At 39.8% G+C, this 11196-nt stretch overlaps 1 protein-coding gene across 5 annotated transcripts; it reads left to right on the top strand.

Moving 5' to 3' along the window:
- Positions 1–4989: 4989 nt before the first annotated feature.
- Positions 4990–10528, top strand: LOC135255514 (CD209 antigen-like protein C). 5 transcript variants are annotated; one of them, XM_064336791.1, is made up of 6 exons: positions 4990–5181; positions 8333–8449; positions 8564–8827; positions 8947–9110; positions 9533–9669; positions 10070–10528. In XM_064336791.1, exons 1-6 carry the CDS (start codon positions 5106–5108, stop codon positions 10215–10217), a joined length of 906 nt encoding a protein of 301 aa, XP_064192861.1. In that variant the 5' UTR covers positions 4990–5105; the 3' UTR covers positions 10218–10528. The 5 variants fall into 5 exon arrangements, with proteins under 5 accessions (XP_064192861.1, XP_064192865.1, XP_064192862.1 ...); XM_064336792.1 differs by lacking the exon at positions 4990–5181 and adding an exon at positions 5236–6760; XM_064336794.1 differs by lacking the exon at positions 4990–5181 and adding an exon at positions 6786–6804.
- Positions 10529–11196: the final 668 nt, after the last annotated feature.

The following is an 11196-nucleotide window of genomic DNA, read 5'->3' as shown; positions in this document are numbered from 1 at the left end:
CTCAAACTGGCATGAGCCACTCTGATATGAAGTGCCCAACGTTAAGTTAGAGCGGTGCACATCGTCTTCCTCGCCAGGACCGATATTTCTGACTTCATTACTCGGTGGGCGGGAGAAAGGCCTTGGGACACGGTGGAGCCAAATGAAAAGTAAAGCTGCAAAAACGTCTCATCGAAATTTCCATAATTCATTTCCGTGCGTTTCTTCCGTGTGAGGGCGTGTCGCGCGGAGAGATGCAGGGAGGAGGCCCGAGTCTGACTGCGACTGCACAGCCATGTGGAGAGAGAAATGGCCCAGTCAGAGCCTACATGTCTGACTTCCAGTAATTGCAGTGTATCAGCACCTGGTAACTTCAGTTTCTCATGGTTCTGGAAGGAGGAGCACATCATTTCGCTCTTGTTTTATTAATAATAATAATAATAATAATAATAATAATAATAAAATGTATTAAAAAAACATTGGAAATGTTTTGTCACATCCAGTTAAGGTGATACACAGAAAAGATGAAAAAGGATAAATGGAAAATATGGGGGGAAAAAACAAAGAGCATGTGAAAATCACAGAAAAGGAATGAAACTGCTGCTCGTCTGTCACGCTGTAGAATGCACACAGTGCACTGCTAGAACACATAGAAGGAGGAGTGGGTTTTAATATGAGTATCAAACACTTTTCCAGTTGTGGAGGAGTTCTCCTTTCCTCTGTGAATTAACTGCTCCTGTGGTATTTCCTTACACCTGTTTCCTCAGAGTGTGCTTGCCATCCAGCCTACAGACAGCAAACGGCAAGAGACAGCTCCTCGGAAACGCATTTTCTAATTGCCACCACTGTCACCCAAGTGATTTTAAGTGAAAATTTGACTGCGGTACTTGTAATAAATGGCTTGCCTTTATACTATATCATACCTTTCTTGGGTCTCAAAGAATTCAGTTTATGGTTAGTACAATAATTTGAGCCAACATGCTCATCACAGGTGGGGATGAGGGAGGATTCGTTTAGCCAATTATATTGTATCGGATACATAGCAATATTAGAAATTTGGCTAATTTATCTGGGAATCCCCAAGATTTTTGATGAGCCACATGATTTTTAATTAATTAAGACATTATATTAACATCTCAAAAAATCATATGAAAGAGCATAGGACCCATCACTCTGTTAGGGCATTTTCTGTTTGGTTCATAGTGAAGAACCAAAAGAGCCCTGCTATATTCTTTTTTCTTCTTCTTTGCATTCAAACTGTAACCATTTCCCTCATTTAAATTTCTAGTTATAAAAACAAAAATTGCCTCATTCATTACAAGTGACATTGGTGACATGGCCACATTGAATTCTTGGCATCGCTGGTTGTCTGTAAATGTGCTGGGGTACCTCAAAGATATTGGTAGTAAGTTATTGGCGCTCATTTTTGATCCAGTAAAATAAGGTACAGTACAGATCCAGAAAAATAAGGTAAAAATGTATTCCTGATGAGACTGAGTAAATTTAGCCACCATATCGAGACGTTGCTATTACACTCACAAAGAGTGAGCGTCTGTGTCCTTTCTATGGCATTCAAGATGGAATATCCGCCCTAGTTTGAGAGAACCTATTCTTAGTGTGAGGTGTAGAACTTTGCATACTAATGCAGTCTGTTCTAGGGTTTCTCAACACTTTCACTAACATTACTTCCAAAAACTTTTTTCAGACTGAATTAGATTACATTTTCACTAAACTTACAACATGATTAACTAGAAATATGGTGTTTTTTACTTATTAAAACTATTTTCAGAATGCCATGGTGGAGAAAACAAAAATGTTATAATACACCAATATTTTTATACAGTATATTCAATAACCAGATGGACACAGAGCAAATTAAAATGCCCAAGATTTACTATTGGCCAGTTAAAATGTAAGACAGTGTAGTCATGTTGGCTATTAATATCACTGAGAGAACTCTTCTAATAAATGTCATACAGGCTGAAGCTTTGCAACTGGTCCAAGCACACATTGATGAGACCTTGTTCTTTTGGGCAGGTCACACCGAAATCACATTAAAATTGCCATCAAATCTCTATTCTCAGACCAAACTGGGTCGGTGTCTGGAGGCAAGGCGAGGCCTCAGTGACTTTGAAAGAGGGCTGATTGTCGGGCCATGTTTGGCAGGAGCATCAGTGACCAAGACACCTGACTTTGCTCTTAATTTACTTACAATGATTTCTATTGGTGATGCGAGCATGGAACTGTGAGAAAGAGACATTATCAGCAAAGGGCAACAGTGGGCAGAAGCATCTACTCCAGGATCTGGATGTCCGTGCATTAGATTTTGTGTTTCCATTTTTTCACTACCTTTACATGGGTCACATGACCTGTTGCCATCATTAAGCTTTCTCATTAACATTTCCTAATACAATTAAAGCTTGGGAACTGACTTAATCTAGTTTTGGCTGCTGAAAAACAAATAATGACCCACAGAATATATATGTATTGCAGCACAATTTAGAGATTTTTCTGGGCTGCGACACAGGTGGATAGAGCCGGGAGGCGGGGGAAGGGTTCGCAGCAAAGATTTATATTACGCAGAGAGTGCAGAACAGAAGAAGAATGGCCGTGCGTGCCAGCGGCTCGCCGACGCGAGCGAAGCAGCTGCGGGCGGAGCGAAGAAACGGTCAGGTAGCGCGAGCTGGAAATAATAATCGCAGGCCCATCTGCTGACCCAGGGCAGTGCACCCCCCCCCCCCCGGGCCCCCGGCCCCCCGGGCCCCCCTCCGCATTCCTCCTGCACAGAGCACGGCGCGCAGCCCAAATCAGGGAATTTATTTCGGAGCACCGAGACTGGAGCAGCGTGATAACGCCCCACAGGCTCTCACTCACACTCCAGCTTCTCTCTCCCGACAGCAAGGCACTGCACTGCACTCGCTGTTACTGCATATCCAGTGTCATACTGTAAAGTGTCATACAGTCAAATCACACCAGGCTGCGATCCTTTCAACCTGTTTATATAAGAAAACTGTGCAAAATATATGAGGGTCTGTAATGAATTACACAGAAGAATCACTTGTTTAAAAATACAGGAAAAACAGGATGATATTTTATCCCAGTATCATATCCTCCTAAGACCAGGCAATTAATATTTGGTCTCTGGCCTTAATCTCAAGAATCATATATTCTCATACATTTTTCTATGGTGAAATCTACTCTACAAGGGACTTTCAATAAAAATGAAAGAATATTTTTGGAAATATTTTCAATGCAACATGTTTTTGTCATCTAAAACACTTCTATTATGTCAAAAAATTGAAATACTTAAACTTCAAAGTTATATACCCTGCAAGTAGGCTTTGAAACTTCCAAAACCACACAATATTTGTGTCAAAACCACATTATAAATCAATAGTAATGAATGTCAGAAGGTAGACATGGCAAACTGTATGGCATTCTATTCCTCACCAGTTCAAGAGAAGTATAATAGTATCTTAAAAATAAGAACCGCAAATCTCAAGCCATGTCACACACCCAACATACCATACGCATATCTTGCACACACACACGTGTGTGTTTCACTTGTATGTTGCAAGCCAAAGTAATGAGTCCCTAAAAAGAAACTTTCCGAACAAGAACTGGCTTCACTGAGTCGCCCACATGAAAAAGAAAAAAGAAATTCCGAATCAATAACTGGCATTCCTAATCCACATGAAACAAGAATTTAATTAACCATTAATTGCAATTTAATGAATAAATGAAATGAAAGAGTATTAATTAACATTTAGCATAGTCTGGAATAATGAAATCCAAGAATATTGTGCCTTAATGGCTATTGCTAGGAACAAATCAATATTGTGTGGTAATTGACTGATGAAGCGAACTGAGAGTGTGAAAAGTTGAAATTTCATCATATATTCCTGAGAAGAGGAGTGGATGTGATGAAAAAGAATGGCTGTTAAGAGGGAAGGAGGGAAGTGGAGATGAATGGAAACTTCCTGAGAGGCTAATCATTCACCACACCTCTTCCAGCACCTTCACTCCCTTTCAACGTACATAACAACGCAACTTATTGACATCCCTCGACTCCTCCACCACAAACCTAGCTGTTAATTACCGGTGCTAGCATTCTGCAAAGACAGGGGAGAAAGCTTATGATTTCTGGATGCAAAAAATCCATGACAGGTGCAGGCAGCTTTTCACTAAAATTACAAATGATGGGCTGTACAGAATGTCAGGTTTTTATAATATAAATATAATAAATATATAGCATCGCATACTCACTGTAAGTCACAGTTACAGACCCCTGAATCAGTTAGAGTACACAGATTTAAGACCAGGAGTTTAATGATGCTTGGATAAGAAAGGTACTGGAAAGCTGGGTAAACCAGCAGGCATTGATTGATATAGGCATAAAAGGGGGAAATGTGCTGTCTGTAAACTACAAGTGAAGAGACACCGAGGTCTAGCAAAAAGAATATACAAGTAACCTCCTCTCAAGTTACAAGAAATCCAGTCTGTGGAGTGTCAATCCATGTCTTTTGTCTCTGTTGTGTGACCCCCTGTTATTAAGGGTTCCTGTAAATCCTGTATTTTGTATAATTTCTGTATAATTCTGTATGTATTACCTGTTTGTGTTATGTATGCACCTATTGTGGAAAAGAACTTCCTCCTTGAGGACAAAATAAACTATCTATCTATCTATATGAAGTGTGGTGCATATAGCACTCAAGTGAATCATGAAAAAAAATCTCAAAAGCAAACGTTTCAACAATCGGCCTTCATCTGAGCCATTATTACAATAGACAATATAGTTTTAATGCGATTGTTTTACAGGCATCGAATGTGTCAATAATGTACATTTTATTTTAAAAAGTACAAACAAACGTACGTGTAAATACAAGAGCATTTTCTTAGAAATAAAATATTCAACATGCAATATTCCTCACATGGACACAGCCAAGAAATGTAAAAACACTCGCAGTGCCCACCTCCAGTGCTGACATCATTGATTAACTGGGTAAACACAAACTACAGCCCCACTCACTCAATGCTGAGAGCAGAGACACAAACAACCATAATACTGACAGAGATACATAAAGACAAAGGATTCAGTGGTATATACAAAGAATAAGCCTGAGGACATGCATAATAAACTGACCAATGAAGATGATAATGAACTCCATCCTCCCCATGGCTGCCCCAAAATAAGGGACAAAGGTAAGGGCAATTTAAGGTTTGTTGGTTCATTTGTGCCGCTCATGAATGTATTGTTGTGGTATTTTTCAAACATAATGATATTTCCCATTAACAGTCCTAGGTGAAATTTCAGTCTTAAAAAAATCAATTAATTTACTCCCCCTCCCCTCATTCTTGTAAATACTTCCACATAAATGCAACGGAAGCATATCTTTGAGAATTTGAAGAACTAAATGGAAGGGTAGAAAATTTTGCTTTTAGTTAGAATTTATTCATGCCAATCTGTGATCTATTGATTGATGTATTATTATAATAATCTTTTTGATGATCTTCAAGCCTCAATTAGTGCATATTCAAAAATGATTTTAATAATAATACCAACTAAAGTATACCAAGGGAGAAGAATATTTTCTGCCTGTTTTATATAACTATGATTCTCCAATGTTATCTACATTGTTCAGTTGATACAGTTTAGCTTTAGATGTCGGCTTGTGTTAATGTTTGTTTTGTAATGGACTTTAACACTGCTACAATTTCAAAAAGAACAACCCGTATTAATTTTACCAGATTGAGGAGGAGCTGTTCTGTAGAAATATTGCAATAGTTAATGATGGATTTGAAGAAAATGTCAAACTGACATTAATTTGAAAAGCAGAAAATTCTGGATTCTGGAAAATGCTGTGGATCAGTTTGAATGGGACAGCTAAGCATGAAGTCAAAGTGTGTCAAAGTGTGTGACCTCCTGGGCCTCGCATTGTAGCCTGCCTTACCAACAGTAAATCCAAAGCCAAGTTTTAAAATACCTTGAATCCTTTGCAGAACAACACAATGTCGATTGACTGATGAGTAAATACACTTTGATGATAAAGAATTCCATCCAAATTACTGTACAATTTTATCCAAAAGAGGTCACGGTAGGGGAAGCTAATTTGATTCCTGGAGGGCTTTGCGTGTTTGTAAGTGAATTCAAGTTAATTCACTTAAACTGGCGTACAAAGTTGCTAGAGGTAGTGTGTGATAATGATGCGGGCACATATTATCACGAGCGCGCCTTTATGTGCTGAAGCGCATATTATCATGAGCGGGCCTTCAAGCATTGAAGCGCTCAAACCCGCCACTTCCGCATTTTTCACTCCCGGACCATTTCACACTTTAAAAATAAACTTTCAAGGACGCTAATAATTCACTGTACATAATTTCTCTTATGACTGTTGCATGGATATGTGAATTAATAAGTACACAATTAATTAAAGTGGCACGGATCAGCTGAGAGTATTGTATAAACGCTGTTTAAATTTGAACTGCTTTTCATTAATTACTTACGCTCAACTCTTTGTCGATCTACGCATCTGGTTTCCAACTGGCAAACGGTGCGCTATGGCACGCGCATTGTTAAAGGAATAAGCGCGCCTACTGTGTTTTGCAAGGGGGGAGCGTGTGAACTTCGCTTGTTTAACTGATTGCCCTGTGGGAATTTGAATGTGGTTTGTCCCTCCATTTTAGCGGGAGGCTGAAGAGTATAAAAGCTAGTCTGTGCTGGACAGTGAGGGTAAGTGGTCTGTATAAATGTTATTGCTGACAGGGAGCTACATGTTTTGCAGTGAGTGCAAGTTGCAAATAGACCAAGTCAAGTCTGGACACTTTGTAAATATCTATTATTATTATTTTTTTTTTTTTTTTTTGGCAAAATCTTTATTTCACAGTATTTCCCTTTATTCATCCAAAATATTATGATATGAGGACTTCAGAAACTACAGAAATGTCAGCTAGCCTGTATATACATATGCACCCCTCATCGATGTAGAGTGGTTTGGGTCCCTGTGTGGTCTAAGGACTAAAAAGCAAGAACGGAGAATGCTAAAATACATTGGTACTATAGTATTTTCCATATGTTTGATAAGGGTAAAAGATGAGGATGCAGAAGTAGACTCAGTGTTCCTTGTTTTCCACATTAAATTCAGACCATTGTAATGGCAAGAACAGTAGACCAGAAAAACCCGCGTCAATCTGTTTCTGGTTTAGATATCATTTGGACATATCCACTTTACTGGATACAAGACTAAACATGCATAACTGTGCTTATTCGCGTATAATCTGTGTTAGACAGTAATACCTATTATTAGCCTGCTGGCTAATGCTCTGCAAGTTAAGTAGTTAGCAAAAGCAAGTGAACATTTTAATAGATATTTGCCAGAGCTATCAAGCTACCCAGATACTACATCACATTACATCACATTACATTACATTACATTACAGGCATTTGGCAGACACTCTTTTCCAGAGCGACGTACAACAAAGTGTAGAACCATGACCAGGAACAAGTGTGTTGAAAACCCTAGAGGGAAGTACAGTACCAAGTGCAGGGAACGATCACGTAGTATAACTTGGACCCTGTAGGTTAATCTGATCGCCAGTGACTCCAGGCTGGATCTGTGCCTATTCTGGCCCGGCAGGGTTGACTTTGCTTAGTTACAAAGTGTGACATTTCTGCAATATGAACTGAACTGAATTTAATGTGGCTTTATCATTATGGCAAGTTCACAGCTTGCTAGCTAGCAAGATGACTTTTGAGATGATAAATCCAGCTACAGAGCTTTGTTACTGTAGCTACCTTCATAGTTAGTAAGCTACATACAAGGCTACTAAGTTAACTGACATACTAGTAACTTGTATATACGCATGTGCAAAACAATGTGCCGAAGTACATAATCATGTGATAGCCTTGTATCCAATAAGGGATTGATACGTTCAAATGACACCTGAACCGGAAACCGATTGACGCAGGTTTTGCAGGTCCACCCTTTTTTCAGTTACACTGTATCCAAATTGGCACATTTGCCTGTTGAGTATAGAGGTTGTGTACAACTTGTGTGCAACTTGTATACTCAATAGTAGGCAACTGTGCTGATTTGGACACAGCTTCAGTGGTATCTTTATGCTGCATTGCTTTTCTTTACTTTGATATACAGCAACACTCCTGGCCTATAGCACACCAGCACCATTGCTGCAAGGGGGTACTAGTTTTTTTGCTTAGTCCTAAGGGGTGAATTCCTCCACTAAGTCAACTCAATCAACCAACAATACTTCCTACAGTCAGTGGGCTCTCCCATTGTAGAATGTGCAGAGTAAAGGAATCAGGGATCAACTAATACTAATTTATTCCTGTATCCAGTTTCCATGGTTAGAGACATAAATGGGCCCAGCAATCAAATTTACAGGCTGAGTGCAATGATCCTTGGGATACTGTGTGCTGTGTTGATGGCTGTCATCATAGGTCTGTGCATCAGCTGTAAGTATGACTGCCCTTTTCATTAAAAAGGCTTATCTGGCCATGTCCTTTCCTATTGTATAGTAGCATCTAAAAAAGCAGTTCGCATAAATGTTGGATTTCCCTCCTTCACAGATAAAGGGCTCAGTGAAAAGCACATTTTTCTGTCACAGAATTCATCAGTGGCAAACAGCAACCTGAAGCAACTGTTAGGCAACTATGACCTGCTGACTACAGTTCTGATGAAGGTGCAGACAAGCTATCAGGAAACTGTCAATGCCAGAGACAGCATGCAGAGAGAAAGAGACAGGGACAGGCAGGAGAAGGAACTTCTGCAAGAACACAAGAAGGACCTGATGAACGAGCAAACTAAACTTCAGACACGTGTCACTGCACTAGGTAAGATGGATTGTGGGTCAGGAAGGATTTCTGCCTAACTTATGACCAAATGTTAGAAATGCACGAGCACCATCATGGATCCCTACCATTTGCTGTCCTCCCTTGTGCTTTTGATACAGAAAAGAACTGTGAACGTTGTCCAGCAGGATGGGAGCTGCTGCACTCCTCCTGTTATTTCTTCCCTCCAACTGATGCTGGTCAAAAGCTAACATGGCAACAGAGTCGTGAGGAGTGCAAGAAATCTGGAGCTGACCTGGCAGAGATAGACAGCCAAGAAAAGCAGGTTTGACTCTGGATTACTGTATCAGTATCAGTCATGAGAAATGATGAGCTTCACTCTTAAAAAAATTTAAGGCTAGCTGGAGAAATTGAAGATATAATTTATGCTGCCCATGAACTACTTTCCCAGTGCTATTATTTATTATGTAAAGTGCCTATCCAAAATTAATCTAAAACTTTCAGTGGGGAAATTGAAATACAAACAATTAAATATTTTACTTTGTGTTCATCATTTAATTTGTAGGAATTATTTTATCAAAAGTGTAAATAATTAAAATCAATTGCCCATATAACATTTTTGCGTATCCTTGTGGTGCCTTCAATGCTAATTCAGCATCTTGTTGGACCATGTGAGTACAGTGGATGTGTTTGGATCCAGTGTTGAAAGGAATATGCTGTTTTCCTGTTTTGTGTCCGCACGTCCAGGAGTTTATCAGCGGAATCTTAATCGGAAAGAGGAGACGCCCTGGACACACATACACATCAGGATACTGGATAGGACTGAGAGATGTTGAAACGGAAGGAGTGTGGAAGTGGTTGAATGGAACAGCGCTGACCCAAGGGTAAGAGCCGTCAGTGACACCTACAAATATGTACACACGGTGAACACACGCCAGCATGCCAACTTGAGCAGTGCATGTCCCATAGAAGTATGAAATTATTTTAAAATAACCATGGGCAATGTGACAAGAGTTGGCCCTATACTCACAATGTTCCAACATGTGAAATCAGCGAATGAAGCCGATTGTCCTGGGAGACACTTTCTCTCACAGCCCAGTTTTTTTGGACAGTAACAGTAAGTCTCATGTGATGCTGCTTGTCCAGCCTGATTTGACTGTTTATTGAGGACAGTTCTGTAATTACTGTATGTCAGTGACCCCCTTGATTAACTGTGAAACATTACTACAGTTACTGTCGCAAGGAAGAAAATGTATTTAATGTCCATTCTGCACTGGTTTGAAGGTACTGGTTTGATGGAGAGCCTAACGATTCGGGTTCCGAAGACTGCGCTGCTACCTACCCTTATGACATCTCCTTAAAGACATGGAATGACGCCCCATGCGACTTCGTATTGAAATGGATATGCGAGATAAAGTTACAGGAGCCCTAGATATCATCACACAGTGTGTACACAAAAGTATATTGGCCATAGCTCTATATCTGAAGCATTAAGATATTACAGCGTAGTCCCAAAAACCCAGGATTTCAGACAGAAACTCCTTTACACAATACACACATCACACTGCTTTTATGATGAGTAAAATATGAATGCTATCATGTATTGAGATAATGAATTCACTCACAAAAAAAATAAAAATTAATCAAACATCTGGCGCTCCATGTATTGATCAGACAACTGATATGTTTATTGTTGTGCACTGTCACTTTTAAATAAATAAATCTGCAACAGAAATCACCAAGTTTACCTTTACTTGGTTCGTTGTGTCAAAACAAGTGGAATATGCTCAAATGAAAAAAATGAATGGTTCAAACTCAAAAATTTTACTTGCTTTTAAAGTTCACATTATGCTATTTTTCTTTTTTTGCAAATGCAGAGTAGACATCTTGCACAAACATTTCAGCTATGCCTTCTTTAGTGTACAGGCTCAAAGCTTGTGACATTCCACAATCTATTAAAACAAGGTAGGCCCAGCCTCAATCAATTAAAGCTGCTGGCTAATCTGCATGAGACAATTAAGTGTCAGGATTATTACAGACACAGAGCAATCAGAGTGAGGGCTAGTAAAGGAGTAGACGTGTCCCTGAGTCGCCAGAGCAGAGGACATCAAGCTGGGCCATCCATACATCTGAGTGGCTTCTTCCCACGGACGCAGTCACCCCTCACAAACACAGAAGCATTTGGGTTACGCACAATGCAACGACATCATTAGTGAATATTTTGGAGCTCAGAAGTCCACTAGCAGTAACCACAGATGACATTCGGCGGATGACGTATTAAGGACCGCCACACACCTGTAGGGCTGCCCACGGACCTCAAACACAGATGCAGAGTCCATACCTATGGAAATGGGGTGAGATCGAACTCCTCATTGAGGCTCCTTGGTGCCAGAATGTATGTCCAGTTCGTA

The sequence above is a fragment of the Anguilla rostrata genome, chromosome 5 (assembly GCF_018555375.3).
Source record: "Anguilla rostrata isolate EN2019 chromosome 5, ASM1855537v3, whole genome shotgun sequence".
In the NCBI taxonomy this organism is placed as follows: Eukaryota; Metazoa; Chordata; class Actinopteri; order Anguilliformes; family Anguillidae; genus Anguilla; species Anguilla rostrata.
Note: the sequence above shows the minus strand (reverse complement) of the source record. Positions and strands in the feature narration are given on the sequence as shown.